General features: G+C 40.9%; 1 protein-coding gene across 1 annotated transcript in view; it reads right to left on the bottom strand.

Moving 5' to 3' along the window:
- The window catches only part of ezrb (ezrin b), a 42,856-nt gene that overhangs the window by 3,033 nt on the left and 20,797 nt on the right, over nt 1–19,026 (bottom strand). Inside the window, exons 6-13 of the mRNA XM_049589922.1 lie at nt 16,924–17,007; nt 15,679–15,825; nt 11,021–11,117; nt 10,351–10,514; nt 6,531–6,661; nt 5,386–5,546; nt 2,906–2,998; nt 550–789 (exon numbers count right to left, since the gene is read on the bottom strand). Of these exons, the coding sequence (XP_049445879.1) occupies nt 550–789; nt 2,906–2,998; nt 5,386–5,546; nt 6,531–6,661; nt 10,351–10,514; nt 11,021–11,117; nt 15,679–15,825; nt 16,924–17,007 (1,117 nt within the window). The remainder of the gene's footprint in view (nt 1–549; nt 790–2,905; nt 2,999–5,385; nt 5,547–6,530; nt 6,662–10,350; nt 10,515–11,020; nt 11,118–15,678; nt 15,826–16,923; nt 17,008–19,026) is intronic.

The raw sequence follows: 19,026 nt of genomic DNA, 5'->3' as shown, positions 1-19,026 counted from the left end.
TGAATCTTTGGTCTGAACTGGGCATAAAAGTGAAAGGCTTGGCCGGTATAGGTCATGGAAAATGAGAACCGTGCGCGATTTTCTACATCGCAATATCAATGCTGAAAGGATACATCATGCAGGCCTAAGTTGACGCATATCAGAGCTATGTTGTGTCAACAGCTAACTCACAGAAATTAAATACTCTGTTATGTTACATTAAGTGGAAACTTTTCCTCGGTTCCAGGTTCCAGGTTTTTCATGATCGTGTGAACCCTGCAAAGCAGCCGCAGTAACTTTCCTCCAGTAATATTGGGCTGTAAAATCCCTGTTTCTTTAACTGTCTCTGTTTGTCAGTGTTAATATACAATAGGTCCGACTCCAGTCATGACTAATGATCCCCATCATCAGTTATTTCTTTGTGACACCAGAGAAGATACACAAACACACACAGTAACGCTCAGTTAAGTGTGAAACAGACCACATAGTAAAAGATATCTGAATGATGTCCCTGCATCTTGAGGATGATTGACTGTGTGAGTTGTTAATCTAAGATCGCACTGTCCTCACCTTCAGCTGCTTCTGGACACGTTCGTTCTTCTCGGCCTCGGTCAAGCGATCCTCCTCGTTGCGGTGGTCGTTGATGCCCTCATTCTGCAGGTCGGCGCTGTGCGTGCTGGTGTTCTCCTCGCTGTCGCTGTTGTCGTCCACGTGGTCGTACATGGGGGGAGGAGGAGGTGGCGGGGGCACCGTCATCACCATATGCAGCTCCTCCTTGGTCTTAATCAGATCGTCCTGGGCCTCCCTGGCCTGGAGGGAAGAGTCAGTAACACAGACAGACAGTCAGTTTACTCTTCTTGGTGTCATAACTGTGGTAGAACAGGGTATCTGCAGGTTTCAGTAAGTTAAATTTAAGACTTTTTAAGACTTTTTAATGCCACCTTGAATGGAATTTAAGACCAAAAAAACTATAAATATAAGCGAAGGTTGGGGGATCCCGCTGTACTATAACCAGTGCTTAATTTGTAAAATTAGAAGTGGGGGAACACTTTTTTAAGCGGCACCAGAGCCGCTTCACTGCGCAACTCCGAATGGAATGGTTGTGACATCTAGTGTTGTCACGGTACCAAAATTGGGACCCACGGTACGATACCAGTGAAAGTATCACGGTTCTGAGTAGTATCATGATACCACAGCAAAAATGAGGCAGATGTGCCTTTTGTCATTTATAAAAAGATAAATCACTTTTCTATAATACATCACTGATATTTCAATGGAATAAATTACTTATTGACTTATTCATAGAAAAACAGCATCAATAAGTGATTAACATAGGGGGGATCAAAATAAAATAAATAAAATAAAAATCAACCAGCCACCCTCCTCCCCTGACAAGTAAAGAACAGTCCCTAAAGTGCGGTGAGGTTTGTGGACCGTTACCTGCCACAAAAAGACTAATGTGAACGGCAGTCATGACGCCAACAAAAGAGGAAATTAGGCTACTGGACCACCGTATTCCTGTCTGTGACCCCCGTTCAACCCACAACCTGCATGATTCGCCTTTCGTTTCTGCTGCTGGTTGAAATCTGGGGAACTGCCACCATTGGTCCGACATCCCATTGTTCCGACCATATTAAACTCATTGTTCCGAAGTCCATTCCGAAATCATCATGATGCCCTGTAGTTAAGGTCTGGTTAGGTTTAGGCACAAAAACCACTTGGTTAGGGTCAGGAAAAGATCATGGTGTGGGTTAAAATGAAAAAGAAAATGACAAACTCATAAGCCGTGAGCCTGCTCCGCCTCAAGCCGGTCGCGGTGCACCATACGCTCGCCGCGAGCCATTCAGCACCGCGGACAGTCGGACTAATGGGATGTCGAACCAATGACATGGACCCGAAATCTGGACTCACACAGCGTGCAGAATGATTTATTTTGCTGGCACAAAACTATTTTTAGTCGCAAATGCGAGTAAAATGCTCGCACGTAAAGCTCTGTGGAAAACAAATCACTGCCGACAAGTAAAAAGTCATAAATAATAACTTTCACTGCTCAAAGATACTCACATGTCTGGAAAACAAACCACTACAGCAGCATATTGAGTGCCAGGTGGCCAGCGCGTGCTGTTAAGCCCTTTTCACAGAGAGCGCGCAAAGCGCAGACCTCCTCCGACGTACCCATTCATTGTGTATGTGCTACCACCAGCGCACGCCGTTATTGGACGGCGCATGGATACTCACAGAAAAGTGCCGCGAGAATAAAAAAAAGAAAAGAAATAAAGTCAGATTAAATATTCCTTCCGCAACAATTTTAAGACCTTTGAGTAATGAATTTAAGACCAATCTGAGACATTTCTAATGAATTTAAGACATTTTCAGACCTTACTTTTAGATACATGAATTTAAGACTTTTTAAGACTTTTCAAGGATCCGCGGATACCCTGTAGAAAATCTGATCTGTTTTAAATTTACCAAAATATTTAAAGTGTATACACAAACACAAATATTATATCCCTCCCTGTCCCGTTTAATGTACTCCTGTCTCCCCCTCTCAAGCTCAGGCCAAACTTCGATAAAATGTTCAAACTAGGCAGTGCTAATCAGGTTTAACCTAAAAACTTCTGTTTCTCTATTGTCTATATCTTGCCTCAAATGTTCTTAAAACATATTTTAATGCCGTGTTTAGCTGTAACAACGAGAGTTTGTGAACAGGAAGTGGGCACCATACTGTTATCTGTACTGTAAAAGTGTTCAGCGTTCCAGAGGTTGTAGGTTTTATCCCTCTTGAGCAAATACAAATGCCAAAGCCCCTTTCTCTCTTCTCTCTGGTCATGTAGCACCAGTTTCAAAAGTATTTGTGTCTTTCTACTGCCTCGTTTTATGAATAGACCATCTCTCCAGCAGTGACATACTTCCTAAAGTCTCTCACCCTGAGCTGCCATGTGTCGGCCTCCTCCTCCTTGCATTTCTTGGCCTCCTCCAGCAGGGCGATCTTGGCTGTGTGCTCTGCCAGCTCTGCAGCCTGATACAAAACAACAGGAGAAGCACTTGTTTAAGATGTACTGGTGTTAAAGAATGGAATAAAATACACAACTAGGGATGCAGGATAATATTGGCACATCATCCGTATCAGTCACTTTAAAATGAATGATTGGTATTGACCAACATGCTTTTTCTTACATTGCATAATGAACGAATATTACATACATCAAAAAGCATTTTATTTCATGTCTCCATCTGCTGGTGAGCCGTCATGATAAGAGTATACATGTACAACATGATGTTGAGACTTGATTGCTTGACAATCACTCACATTAGGTGATGTAGCAGGACATCAGATATTGGCAAAAAAAAAAAAATCCAATATTGTGTGTCCCTATTTATTACATAAATAATTTTGTATTTATTATTTCATGTAATTTTTCTAGTGATCAAGTCTGATTCTATTACACATTATAACCTTTGGCCTTAATCAAAGCACCAACTTCTTTACAACAGCCAAGTGTAAAAATGCTAAACTTTTTTTACATAATATTTGGACTTTTTGTCAGCAAACTGGCGTTTCCACTTTTTTCTGTGCAAACTGAAAATATACAAATCATCTAAATGTGATCACTTTCTGGCATCAAGTAAAACATGCCGCTGTAATGTGGCTGTACTCATGAATTACTTTTAAAAGTCTTGATTGGAGGAAACATTAAATAACATTTCCGTCATTTTAAAAGACATTTCTGACTCTGACACACAAAGCTGACGGTCATGTGTTGGTCAATGTGGGGCTGTCGGTGAGTGTCTGCCGCCCTGGTTTTGCGGCGTGTCCAACACTGTTGGCACTTGTCAGCCCCTGTCGACTTTTTTGTGCCAGATTCAGCATGTTGAGTCAGTGTCCGAGAAGGCGGAGCCCATTGGTGAATGAAATCACTCTCATAAACAGCAAATGCATGAGAAGAAATGGAAAGGAGTAAAGCAAACAAACAGCTGAAGTCAAGAGGATGTGAGATCGAGACCAAATTTTAATGTTGGGTAAGATTAATTGTTTAGCAATTCAGCTCAGCAAACAGTTCATAATTGTTTGTGTTTTGTTTTCTAGCGCATGGTAAATTTCCTTTGTTCTTTCAATATCATGTGTGTTGCTAATGTGCTAACCGGCCTTACAGTGATTAGATTTTAACATCTACATATAAAAGGGTAAAACAACATTTCTTGGCTGAGCTAAAAATCACTGTGAACAACAGTTTGCAGAGACCTGATTGAAAACCTTTTTTAAGGCGTGGCACTTTCTCTTAAAGGTTTAAATAATTGTATATTTACTGGTACAATCATCTTAGCTTTATTAGCAGCTCTCAGTGCGGTCAGAAAATGAAATCATCTAAAGAAGGAAATAACAGGAGAAGCTGATGCTTTGAGAGGAGCCTCCAGATGAAATGTAGCCAAACTCTGGGGCTGGTGTGGTACATTCCTTCTCACCACCACAACAATGTGAACAGCTTGTCTTTCACCAGACTGAACTAACCAAAGGCTTGGTATTAAACGGTACACCTGCTTTAGCTGTAAAGATACTAAACAGACTCATGCAGTGGATTGCTTGGCCGTGAAATTATGTGAGAGGTGTTCAGCTGGAAAACTGGTCCCTTGGTGAAAACACAGGGATACAATCAACTATTATCAATAAGTTTCGTGCTTTCAAACATGCTGATAACATGACTTCCACATGTCGTCTTCAGTCACAGTCAGTGGAAGCTGCACGGAGACTTAATCCATTGTCTTAAGTGTCTTAATAGGGTTTAAGTATAAAGGGTGTCACAGCTGCACGATAAAACTGTGAATGCGGAGAAGGGGCCGCAGCTTTACTGTCCAGGCTGTTAAAGGGAAAGAGAGAGCAGCACACAGTCCTGTGGGTGGTCCACAGACGAGCGGCTCGGGGTGAGGGGGCGGTTAGTCTAAAGTAACGGGGTGTGGTGCAACTGGACGCTACAAAGTGGTTTTGTCTGGAGCTGCAGTAGCCAGGCACTGCTGAATACACCGCCCTGCAATGTGCCTGGCACAGACCTGGACAAAGTACCGGCTGAGTGCAGTGAGAAAAGGTTTTAATTGATCTTATCTTGCAAACAAGGTGCCAAGTTTTCACATTTTCTTGATGGACATGTGAGGCTTTTCTTTGCTTCAGGAGAAAGCCTTTTTCGATATCATTTGTGCTACAGGCTAAAGTATAAACCGAATCAGTGTTTGCTAGAAAAACCCTGTGTCACGCACATTAAATGAACGACCCTGAGCAAATGCTGCATTAAAAAAAAAAACAGCCTGTTGTATACCCAGAAGTGACATGGCGTCATGGTGATTCACTTTAAAGTCAAACGGTGTTAGAACCCTGGTCCCTAAACAATTTAGCAGTGTCATTAAAATACTGACCAGCTGCTCCTGACTCTTCTTCTGGGCCTCAGCTTGGCAGGCCAGCTCCTCTTTAGCCAGCAGGGCAGCCTGACGCTCGGCCTCCAGACGAGCTGCTTCCTCTTCGGCTCTCCTCCGCTCCTGCTCCAGCGTCATGGCTCTCTGGAGCTGTTCTTGTAGGTCTGCAAAAAATTACATGAGAGAAATGAAACACACAGAAAAACGACTTTTTTATTTTATTTTTAATGCTCACAGCTACTGGCATGTAAATATAATTGAGATACTATGACTACAATTCCTGACCTTTTAAACCAGAACCATGAAGCTCTGTAATCTCCATTTTAAAAGAATACATCACACACTAAATGGTTATGTGGTTAATAATTACTCGCCCAGTGTTACGCTGAATTTGAGGGGAAAACTTTGCTTTTCCTGTAAGTCAGTAAAGTGTTGGACATAGAGGTGCACGGTTGTGGCGAGGATACGAAACAAACAAAATGACGGCACTAACAGATAAATTTACCTCTTAAATGTGGGCAAAATGAGCAGAAACAGATGCATTTCCAACCATAGACTTTTGCAAGGCCCACCGCTGTCTCAGGCTGGGGTCATCTGTACCCTTTGACCCCCTGATAGCAGGACACAATCAGCTGGAATTTAAAGCGTTTAAAAACAAATACTGCAAATCATTTGGAGCTAATTTACGAGCAGGGAACTCGTTAATCATTACTAAAGAGGAAGCCCCGCACTCACTTAATGATCTTAGCTCACTGTGTGTAATTTTATTAACAACAGGTGCCTCCTCAGGTCGAGCTTTTAAAGACACGCTGCTGCTTTGCTGCCTGTAGACGAGCAGAAACAGGTAAAACTAGAAGTAAAAGAGTCAAACCTCACAAGAACCTTTTGTTTTCCTGGTTTGGACACTGAACAAAACACGATCCAAACACAAGATTAAGAAAACCATAATGGCTCCTTCTGTATGTACAGATGACATCACCGCTAAAGTAAAGAACAGATGCGTCATTGTTTCGGTTTAGCGCTCGTCATCCATGTTTACAAACAAGTATCCTGCTTTCATAACCTGTTGACCTCATGCTCACCTACCCGCATGTGCACACAATCTAACTACCTCCACACACGCACTCACACACACATTTTTTTTTCACCTTTCTCTGCCTTCTTGGTCTTCTCCTCAAACTGGTAGAGCCTCATCATCAGATCCTGCTTCTCCTGCTCCATCTGCTCCTTCTCTCTCTCCATGCTCTCCCTCTTCTTCTTCTCCTGCTCCAGGGTTCTCCTGCAGATAACACACAGCCGTCGTGAGCCGACATGGTTGATGCGTAAATAACGACTGACAAATGAGAGTCAGTGAGATCACACACACACAAACATTTGTGCACACACACGAGCCCAGATTCAGCACATGATTGCACAAGCTGCTCTTTTACCAGTGTTCAAAAAATGTAAACATCTCGTGCAGCTGTCATGGTCACACACTGTATATTAAACTCTATTAAAACTAATTTATAAAGAATATTTGCAGGTGATGTCTTGAAATGGCAAGATGCTGTGAAAGGAAAGGCGTGAAAACAGTTACTAGAGTGTCATCAGTAACAAGGACTTTTACAAGATTTCTACCTTTCAGGGCTGCAGCTTTTTTGTTATTACGAATAATCATTTGGTCTATAAAGGGTTATTATATAGTCAAAAATACACATCACAACGTCCCAGAACACCAATTCAAATATTCAAATAGCTTATTTTGTAAGAAAAAATAAAAACAAAACATGATATATTCACATTTTAGGAGCTACAACCAGTAAATGTTTGGCATTTTGCGTAAATAAAACTACTTTAAACAATTAATTAGTTATTAAAATTGTTGCAGATTCATTTTCTTTTGTCGGACTAATCAATTTATGAACTAGTCGTTTCAGTCTCGCCCACATTCTGGTGTAAAATTTGTCTAAGCTTTGGTTTAGGGTCGGGCGCTTGACACTTCTGATGAGTGTCACTCGACAGAAAAAAGTGTCGCTTGACACTTTCCTTTCATGTCATGCACCTGGAGAATTTTGTTAGGTTGCAGACAACATCATATTTTGTTGTGCAATATGATTGGTAGTGTTGCTATTATCGCTATGGAGATAGTATTGCACACCAACTTCGACCTGCATTCAGTGTCTGTCTACAGAAGCAGTCTTTGTAGTTATATGGATATCATCCAAAATCTGTGTAAAATGTTAAAATTTCAATGTAAACCATGAAAGGAAAACTTTTGTCAGGGGGCAGAATCTTTCTCTTGGAGGTTCCTGCTCTATTTGTACTCCAGCGTTATTATTAATTACAACCTGATATCTCCCTCAGAAGTTAATTATGTTTAAATGAGCCATCTTAAGGAGCTCATCAAACTATCTAATAACTGTATTGGACACCAGCCCAGAGCCTCTGTCCGTCACACACCGCTGTGAGCTACTGTGTCTATGAACCCTAACTCTGTCTGCTGGTGATCTAATGGTTCACCCACTGGTATTTACTGTGTTGACTGCTCAGCGTTACATCACAGTGTTTGAACAGCTGTACGGGACAGACAGTGGGCCGACAGCTGTAGCTGAGACCGGGGTCAGCGTCCATTCACTTTCAGTTCAGCCAACCCAGGAAGCACATTTGCCACACTTGATGAGGAATGCTGTGTCACTGCCCAATGAAGTGAGGTTTCACTTTACATGCTGAACTGCATGAATGGTATCTGCCTTTTGGTGAAGCTGGTTCAGACAGCAGAGAACGAGGTCAAACTACGAAAAAAGGCTCTGCTGGTCTTAATCAACCTCACGCTGTTAAGAGTATCACAAATCCACAAAATCATAGTAATCTTATAGCGTTAAGGCCTTTACACATCGAGTCAGTTTTTTACGGATGCCCATTACCCGGAAAAAATCGTTAGGCTCAGAAACATTGCACACTGATTCCGATGAGTGTTACTGTTGTATTCAGTGTGAAAATTCCCAGTACGTGATAAAATGAAAAGACACAATTCCTCATTTGCCTCTCTCCACTGGAGTTACCAGTCTAGCTATCATCACTCCCTCCCTGTCTTGTATTTGGCACCACAGCTGCATGAAAGGGTGGAGCTGTACTCCACATTCTGTGTGCGGTCCACATCCTCCTCCGCTTCATCATCATCCACCTGAATATTACTGACCTGCTGAAAGGGAGCTATCTGAGTTATGAAAAGATTGTGTGTGCACTGTTCTCCTGTCTTGTCGCAGCTGTGTCCCACCGCTACATTCTGTCACGGCTTCTTGGTCAAACAGATGCGATAAAGGCAGACAATCGAACCTGTTCCGAAAATTTTAATGACAGACAAAAGTTTCGGACTCAGTGTGCGAACATGATTGACACAACATGAGGTCATATTTATTTTTAGACATGAGACACTTAGGGACGAAAAAACTGACTCGGTGTGCAAAGGCCTTTAGTGTGCTGTATGAGTAAGAGGTGGTGCAGCCTATATTTGAGGAATATTTCACCCACTAGATGACTATTCCTTCGCCAATTACTCACCTCGTGTTGAGGTGAATTTGTAAAGAAATCTTTGCTTTTATTGCATGCCTCCACAGTGAGAGAAGAATCCAATAACAAAGAAGATTCTTGATTAGTTGAACTCACAGGGGTCCACTTTTAACAACAGCTAACTATACCAAAACGTCTGTTTAAAAACTCACATCACTCGTTCAGTATAATCCGAGCCTCATTTATCCAGTCGTATGCTCGGTACTTTCCAAAACATTTGCTAAAACCTTATTATTCAAAACGGATGTTTCAATATAGGTTTGCTGTTGTTAAACACAGACCCCTTTTACTTCAATTCATCATGAAGTTTTTCTGTTTTTGGATTCGTCGTTCAACGTGTAGGTATGTAAGAAAACTGAATTTCCTGAATTCACCTTAACATGGGCTGAGTAACTGATATACAAATGGTCATCATCATTGTGAGACAAGAAATTTAAAAGAAGATTTTTCCTTTAAATTTCTTACTCACCTTAGGAAGCTGATAAAATACATTCATTATTGAAACTGTGTATTTCTTTAAAAAAAGGTGAGGATTGCAAATTTGTCAGCTCTAACTCTTGTAGACCTCCAATGATTAGGTAGTCAACCAATTTATAGTCAATAAATTATCAATACGCCATTTCTTATGCAAAAATTCCAAACTTTTAAAGGTTCCAGCTTCTCACTTGCTTCTTACTTTCTTTGGGTTTTACATTGTTGGTTGGACAAATTAAACATTTGAAGATGTCACCTCAGGCTCTGGGAAAATTTGACAGGCAGCTTTTCACTATATTATGACCTTTTTATAGACCAAATAATAAAAAAGACTACCGATAATCAAAACTAAATTTAAAAAAAGGTAAATGAATCTATGATAAATGGTTAGCTGCAGCCTTTACTATTGTTAGTTCAAATAATACACATTTTGCAAAAGGTACACGGTAATTTCATATTCAGAAATACATCAAAAATAGGGCTGTTTGGATATGATATTTTCTAATATTACTGTTTTAGACCTTTACACATTATTTTGTGGCATTTTAAGCACGTCATGTTTTCAGTTTTAAAATACATATATAGTTTTTACTTTAGTTTTTTAATAAAAATTTACTTGTACTTCTACTTGTACAAAACAAAAATCTTGATGACTGTTTGATGGTAAATAACAGCTAGCTCTGCACTTGACAGTGGAATTGGTAGAATGATAATATAAGAAAATGAGCTAAAATTCTCTGAACAACAATCTTAGATTATTGCCCAGCCTGTGTAACATACTTTCATTTAGGCCTAAGAAAATAAAGTGGCCTGAATCCTACCTTTAGAAAGGGTTTTTATAGTCAGATGTCATTTTGGGATAGTGTGACTTTTGTCTGGGTGGAAGACTGATTTTGTAAGAAAATCAACACATCATATAAACGTGTGCAGACGTCTGCGTACCTCTGACACTGTTTCATCTGCTTCTCGTCTCGGGCCTGGGCCTTCATCTGCTGCACCTCGATCGTGTCGGGCTTGCGGCGGCGCATGTACAGCTCGTGGTTGCCCATGCATAGTTGCAGGATGCGTTTGTTTATGCGCAGTCTCGGTGCATAAAACACAAAGTCCTGAAATTTGGAGAAGAAGAAAGATGAAAGGAGTAAGAAAAAGAGGGGGCCGAATAAACTCTTGAACTGCCTGTTTACTGTGCTTTGCTGATAAAAGACTTGAGTAGTATCTCTGAGCAATAAATAAATGAATAAATAAATAAAGACTGCTCCACTCAGTGAGAGAGGTGAAGGAGCCTGGGCTACACAGATAAGCCATATAACACTTTTGTGAGTGTCTGGGGTCTGTCACTAATGGCACTGCCTGGACTGTAGCCCTGTATGCTGGATCAGACTGAGGATATGTCTAATGGTTTATCTCTCCACTACAGAGAAACTTGATCCCACAGGTTCAAACAGAAGCAGAGAGCTTCAGTAGAGATGCACACCGCAACTTAATAGGCTCTAAGAGCTTCAATTTTTGTTAAGAGGAACAAGAACTCTTAAACTGGAGAAGACTGTAAGAGAAGTATGTCAGGAATAGAAATGTCAGCGTGGGTAAAATCGAGTGCTGATGTATTACTCACCGGAGATTTTTTGTCGATGGGCTTGATGATGAACTTCTTATCGTTGAAGGAGATGTTTCTGATTTCACTCCAGGGGAAGCCAATCTTTGGGGTCAATCTGAGGAAGTGAGCACATGAACACAAACGTTATACCGTGATACTAATCTGCTGTACGATGGCCACAATGTGATAAAACTGTTAACTAGCACAACCCATAAAAAGACATTAGCTGAAATGGCATAATGAGAATGTTCATCACAATGTTGACGATTCACAACTGTAGATATCGCTAGTGTCCAGTGATCCCAACAGTTTAATACAGTGGTTCCCAACTGATTTCTCCTCAGTCATTACTTCAAGGTCCACACAGTTTAATACATATCGCGTCATACTTGTGTTTGGCCATGTTGTCAAGCTAGTTTGCTGTCTCTGTCAAGTAGCTGCCCATTAGTCACTCACTCCACAGTAAGAAACGGCACTTCAAAATAAAAGCCCTGTGCCAAAAACTGACTGTACTTAAAAATAAAGTGTGTTTTTTACAAACTTGACATGTTTGCCAGTCACTTGCGGCCCCGTTCAGAATGGACCCATGACCCACCAGTTGGGAACCACTGGTTTAAGAGGCAGTTCATTTAACTGGCTGCCCTACAAATGCGTAACAGCTAATGACATAATCGGCTTTCTTACACGTTTATATGGCTCGTAACCACTTTGCTGGGGTCTAGCAAAAAAAAAAAGGACGGCACTTTTCTTTCTCTTTGGCAGTTTTGGCAGTGTCTTTCCCACTGTCTTTTTTCTATTTTGAAGCTGGACCATTCATTGGTGTGCTGTTGGAATATATATACCGTTTGGTTACTGATTGCTCTAAACTCTGGCAGCACTAGAGCGCACTCTGGTCACAGACAGAAAAGCAGAAGAATGCAAAGTGAAGGTGTTGGGTCTGAAAGGTTGCTTTCACTACCACTCAGCTGTTGTCAGCTGTCGCCACACATAGACTCTAATTCTGTGGGAAACAATGCCGGTGCACTGTGCTGAGTATGATGCAGTGCCACCACATCAGTGTAATGCCACAACTGCAGTTAAAAGTGACAAAATTCCATCAAGTGCAATGCTACTTAGAAAACTGATCAAAATAAATACGTCACTGTGGGATCTGAGAAATTACTAAAGATATTTTTTCAGTTTAACATTTTAAAAACTGGGTATATATCTGTGAGAATGAATTGATAATCCAAGTAATTATTAGTCGCAGCCCTATTTGTTACAGATGGTTGAAGTGTCATGTAGACACAATCAAATGCCACTACTGCTGTGTTAGAGTAAACCTGACAGGCTGAACATGGATCTCTGTATCCACCGTTTGAGTCTGAAGGATGAATCTGGGGAGTGGCTCGCCGTGCTTTTGTGCCAGACGAACTGAACAGATGCCAATCTCATTCAGCAGAATACAAAGTAGCACTGTAAACATTGACGAGCCGATAGTGTTGTAATCTAGAGAGGCAGCCATCCACCTCGCAGCGAAACTCTGCTGTGAAACTGTACTGCCTGAACTGGAATTTCACTCAATTACTGACACATGCTTGAGGAATTGAGAAAACAATGTGGAAGTTATCTCACCAATTGAATATTTCTATCAGAGTCTTGTGGTTTACGGAGTCGTGCTTTATCAAAGGATTCATGTTTATAGATATTAATGCTGTAGTGATACGGTTTATAAAATCCTGCTGACGGTTTGGAGTGGCTTAGAAGAGGAAAGACACTGTGGCTGGTGAATTGTGGCTGGATTTCATTAGTAAGTCTTTGGCCTTCTGTGACAAATATTACTAATGTATGAGAAAGGTAAAGGTTATTAGCAGCTGATAACAATGACACGTGGAACCAGTATGTTAAAAGACGCGAGTAATAAAAGGTATTTTTCAGGTTCAGGTACTGTTGCAGTCTCTTACAAGTAAGTCAATACAAAAAACTAAATTGCAATTACAAACAGTAAGAAGATTTATATTGCTAGTATGTGTTTTTGTAGTATTGTATGGCTGAAACTAACAATAAGTTTCAACATTGATTATTTTCTCAATTAATCCATTAATCGTTTGGTCAATAAAATACCGAAAATAGTGGAAAATGTCCTGAGACTCAATGTGAAGTCTTCATATTGCCTGATTTTTCCAACTAGCACTCAAGAAAAAACAATATATTCACACAAAATGAATAAAAGCAGCCAATCATCACATTTGAGATGCTAAAAACTATGAATGCTTTGCCATAAAAATTGATTTGAACAATTTATTAGTAATAAAAAACAGCTTCCAAAGATGTCAGTGTGTCAACAAAACATATGTTAGGGCCTATGTCCACTTAGCGTGTTTATATCTGAGCACCGGTGTCTTTTATCAATTGATCCCAATGTGGAGACAGTGTTTGCAACTGCACTTTTCAGAGTCGTCGCTGCCGCTCCATTAGCTTCTGTCTATTAAGTTGTATAAAACTGTCACAGTAAAGACAGAAAAGCCCTTTGTGGGAGCAGATCGGCCAGCAGACACTGAATGTTGCTGGTGAGTGTTGTGCTTTTATCACCGCATGCATTTTAAGCTTGTGTAGTTAACTCTATGTTAATGTAGATATTGTTGTCATAAAAACAAAACCAATGTGTAGCATGTCATTAAAATAATGCTGGAAGCACTTTTTTATGAAGCCCTGGGATGAAGTCCAGAAACATTTTTTGAAGGGGTTTGAGATACTTATACCTGATAACTTGAGCAGAGAAATACCAAAGATAATTCTGATTTAGTGTGACAGTTAAAAGAAAAAGTGAGAGAACATTAATACATTTGGTTTACATGCATTTCAGATGCTAAACGGTGGTGATTTGCAGCATTTTTTAACTGTAAATCCAACATTAGAGTGAGTGAATCTGACGTCTGACTGGTTTTACTTGTGTGTGTTTGAGTAGGACGGTTGCTAAGACAAAACCCTGGATCAAGAGCACCTCTCTAAACCTCTCATATAAAATGAGCAGCGCTCTGCTTGGCAGGGCAGAAGAGCCTAAGGAGTTAACCCAGCACCAGACTGAGCCTCGGCAAAGCTTTGGCTGCACTGCTGCATTGTGGGCCGGCTGCCCTCATGGGAGAGACAGTGTTGTAGGTTAGCCTCACATTCTTAAGTGCCGCACAGCTTGAAAAACCAGTTGGCGTAGCCATGGTTACAGCAGAGGGCACCGTGGAGGAGAGGCATTTCTTTGCTGATCCCAGTGAGCACATACAGAGACAGAAGGACCCGGCAGGTTCTTTAACAATGTGTTTCTTGCTCTTGTTTAAGGCTTCACACCACAGTTAACATACAGTAAGTATCTAAATGAGAGACTGGATGAACTCCAACACAATAGCACTTATAGTAGTTAAATCATTTAGACTTTCTGAGTAGACATAAGACAAAGAATTAGCCAGTAAAGGTTCAATTAGAGGCCTGACATGCTAAACTTTACCCTGTCACCGAGTTATTCATTTACTTCCACAGAGGCAGACAAAGCAGACCACACTGCTTTCAACAGACGCTGGCATGAAAGCTGACACAATGCAGCCGGTTTAATATGGGAAGAGCTGCAATCTGGGAGTGAGCAACAGAGCTCAGTCAGAGCAGAGTGCTGCTGGAAGGCTTTCCAGCACAGGGTCAGTGACTGAAAGGCACCTGGGATGAAGTGCTCCTACAACACACTTCACTCCAGTCACCCTGCAGACAAGGGCAGCAGCCACAGGAGACCTCAGAAGTCATTTCACCCAAATAGAGGGTGATTACCTCCCAAACTGTCTTGCCCTATAAACAAAGTGACAATCACAACCAAGACCAGCCTGGATTCTGGCTACACCCTTCCACAAAAAGTAGGTTTCCCTCGCAGCACAATGCCAAACAAAGAGTCATTGGAACAAACAAATACAAAGGAGGAATATTTACTTCTTTCCTGTGATACTGTCCGTGGGTAAACAAGAGGAATGGGTGGTGATTAACCACATGGAGCTCGACAAGTCTCAGGCTAGAGCTAGCGCCAAGTCAGAAGGGAATAAAACTGAAAAGTGGAAAAATATGGTCTGCAAATGTACAGCAGGGATTTTTATGTAAACTATCTTAAGTATAAATGGAACACAAACACGTACTTTGTGCTCCAGGGGGTAGTTTTTATCACTCAGCAGTATGTAGGGTGGTAACTGTACCTCTATAAGCAGAGGTGTGAACAAAAGACGTCCCATTTAACCCATGTATTTACAAGAGACAATGACGCAGGCGCAATTATATGCAGAAAAAGGCATAAACTCTAAACCATAATATGCGATTTGGGTCGAAAAACCTTCAAGATAAAAACACATTATTTCAGCTCAAATCTGCAAATAATGTTACTCCAAAGTAAAAGCAGGTTTAAGATAATAAAGAGCCATAAGAGCAAGCTACTGAGTTTTAATCTGTCTTTGGAAATATTCCTCCCAAAGTTTGTATCCATTGGCCTTCATTGTTATTCCTGTCAAACTGTCTGCAGCCAAACAGGAATAGTGATTAAGTACAGACATGGCTCTGGCCCAGCCAGTTTAGCTCTGTGTCACAGGGCTGCAGCTCCTGTAGCAGCAGGCAGAAACAGACAGAGAAGACACTGACAGCAGGGCTCTTTCAAAGTACTTAAATGCAGAACTTACTTGTCATCCTTCTCATAGATGTTGAGTCCCAGGGCGTCCACTCCCAGCCACAGCTCAGTTCCCTTCTTGTTCTTGATATCAAAGTAGCTGATTCCGTACATTTCCAAGTCCTGGGCGATCTTCAGGTACTCCAGCATAGCGTCCTCCCTGCAAGAGTGGACAGAGGACGACATTAAGTTATTTTTTTAAATGTATTCTTATGAACGCAATGAATAAGATTCACAGAAGGTAAGAAACAATGGTGTCACCAAGTGGTTTGTGCCTCGAGCTTGGCATTTTGGCTGTCACCATCTTGGATTTTTGAGCCATGAGTGATGCTATTTGGACGTGAGGGGGGAGCTAATCCTAATGCTAGCTGCTAGCTTGGTTAGCACAGTAAATTTACTGTCTATGGTTAACTTTGACAATGCTAATGCTAATTTTTACTCGCAAAAATACATACTTATAACCATTAAAAACAAAATGTATTTACCAAAAAAATTGAACATCCAACTGCTAAGGGCTCATTTATGCTCAATGCTAGACATCTATACAGACACGGACGGAGACCTCTGTCGGTACTCTGTGTTCACTTCATCTGTATTTGTGCATGTTTTCTGAAAGCTTATGAGCGAAACAGACGAAACTGGCTACTGGCTGCACATACCTGTGTCAACATATAGGACGCATGGAAATATGAGGGCAGTGACATTTACAATGTTAACAGACGAATCTATGTGCGTACCCTAAAAAGGTATTTAGTACAACCAAATTCTGAGTGAGACCAACCACAATGTTGCAATTAACTTTCATAAACTGAAAACACACTGAAACAGCGATAGCTACGGTTACACCTATACTCTCTGAATCCAGAGTTATGCTATGGTGACGTTACCTAACCAACGTTGTCGCCTTGGTAGCGACTTGTCAATGGAGGGCACCCACCTGTCACTCAAAGTGGGCATGCCCTTATTTGTGCATGACTTTTAGCCTGAATACAATTTAAATAGGTGAGTTATATAAAAAGTCACTCCCAACAGTTGTCACGAATGTAGAAATTAGCTATAAAGACCAAAACAACTTTTCATATCAAGTTGTAAACAGGTTTATTTCTGTTGTAAAGTTGGGCATTTTAATATGGGGTCTATGGGGATTGACTCGCTCTTGGAGCCAGCCTCAAGTGGCCATTAGAGGAACTGCAGTTTTTGGCACTTCTGCATTGGCGTCATTTCCACTTAGTTAGATTACATAAAAACAGACACTCACTTCAACATCAATCGGTGCTCCTCGTGCCACACCTGAATCCTCTCCTCCCACTGCTCTCTGGATAACTTATGCTGCTCCAGGACTCTGCAGAAAGAGAGAAGACAGCAGCAAAGATCAGCGACATCACCTTACAGAGACCAAAAACAGGCAAGACAATTTGACATCTTTGGCTTTGGTTTGATAAGTAACATTAAGGCCTCCATTTTCATGCGAGCGTTGCCTTGTGCAAAGTCCAACTTTGTTTTGGTGGAGTGTGTGTGTTTTATTTTTCTTGTCTGCATTACTTTGGTATTGTTGACTTTTCTCTCACCGTGACTTGCGCCACATTGAGAGCAAAGCCTCAAGAGGGTGTGTACTACTGGCATTCCAGCAGCACACTGCAACTTTGAGTCAAGATTGATGCATTTCTTGCACCGTCTGACACCAACATATCCCTTTCTAAAATCCCATATTAACACACTTTATTTGTTTTGTGTTTAAATTTTTACTATACATTCTCTAATGAGCAGAAAAATTCTGATTCTTAAAAGGCATCTCGTCAATAAAACAGCTGCAGTAACATGGCATATCAAGGGCTGAAACAACAACAACATGAAGACAACAAGAAGTCTACAATGACCATAGAAACTTCTGTCCTCTTGTGGATGCTTTCCCCCACAGAGTTTCAGTCTCTGCAGCGCAAATCAACAGCAGTGCTGCAGATTGTGACCACCTCAGGACACATGGGACAGACACAACTCACACAAGAAAACATGATGACCACCAGACTTTAAGTAAGTCCAGACATGTAAATTAAAGAGACATCATCACGTCCTTGACGACATATTTGAGCTGCTTTTTTGTCACACTTAAATATCGTTGCTAGTTCCTGACTTTTGCAGGTGATGACTGGAGCCAATTCAATTGAGAAACCTTGTCAGCAGTCCCTGACACACCCAGCCAAATTGCTGTCTGCTTTCAACAACGGAAACACCAAAAGAACGCAGAACTATGTTGGCACACTGTTCGTTCTGCATTTGGCTTGCTTAGTGGCCTGTGCGATAACTAATGATGTAATAAAGCTTTGATCATCCTCTTGAACGCTCTGATGCAATCACTAAGATACTCCATTATGTTGAGTTTTAACACGTGAATGTATGCATTTATCTATGTATGCATGTCTTAGAAGCTGAAACGGCAACTTTACTCACTGGCAAAAGGAGATAATCTGAATAAATGGCACATAAACCCCCCCACAAATGATTCAAATGTTTCAGATTCATCAGTATCTCATAAAACTTTTATCGTTTCTTTGGCTTCCAGGGTGGAAGCGGCATTCGCTCCTTCCTTCTATAAAATATCTGTCATTAATTTAATAATCTGACCTTAAGAAACAAAATTATTTCCTGCCTGAGCCAAATGTAATTGCTTCAGTTTAATAGGCCAAGTGTATTACTAAACAACATTGTGCCTTTTGATCTAGGCGTTAATGAAACTAGAATTACCACCCTGTAGCTATATGCCTTTGCGAACCTGTCAAGTTACAGTTAAAGTTTACGATGTCTAACACACGTCTTCCCGTCGAAGGCACAGAAGATCTATACATTTACCACAGTTATAAGGTCGGCACCCAAGATTAGAGTCACCAATTTAGTTTGCGACCCTTCTGTTCCTGAGGTGATGTTCAATAATGGCCAAAAAAGTGTTTTACAGACCATTATGATGTCACAGTGAAGTTGGCCTTTGACCTTTGAGGTTTATAATGTCATCACTTCATTTTATCCTATTAGAAATGTGTGTGAAATTCTGTCATAATTCGCATATAAATTCTAGAGTTATGGCCAAAAACATGTTTCTGAGGTCACAGTAACCTTTAACCACCAAATTCTAATGAGTTTATTCTTGAGTCCAAGTGAACGTTTGTGCCAAATTTGAGGAAATTACCTTGAGGCATATTTGAGGTATCGCATTCATAAGAATAAGATGGACGCAAGGTCACAATGACCTTGACCTTTGGACCACCACATTCTAATCAGTTCATCGCTGAGTCAAAGGAACTTTTGTGCCAAATCTGAAGAAATTCCCTTAAGGTATTCTTGAGATATCGTGTTCACGTGGCACATC

This window comes from Epinephelus fuscoguttatus, linkage group LG11 (genome assembly GCF_011397635.1).
Source record: "Epinephelus fuscoguttatus linkage group LG11, E.fuscoguttatus.final_Chr_v1".
Classification (NCBI taxonomy): domain Eukaryota; kingdom Metazoa; phylum Chordata; class Actinopteri; order Perciformes; family Serranidae; genus Epinephelus; species Epinephelus fuscoguttatus.
Note: the sequence above shows the minus strand (reverse complement) of the source record. Positions and strands in the feature narration are given on the sequence as shown.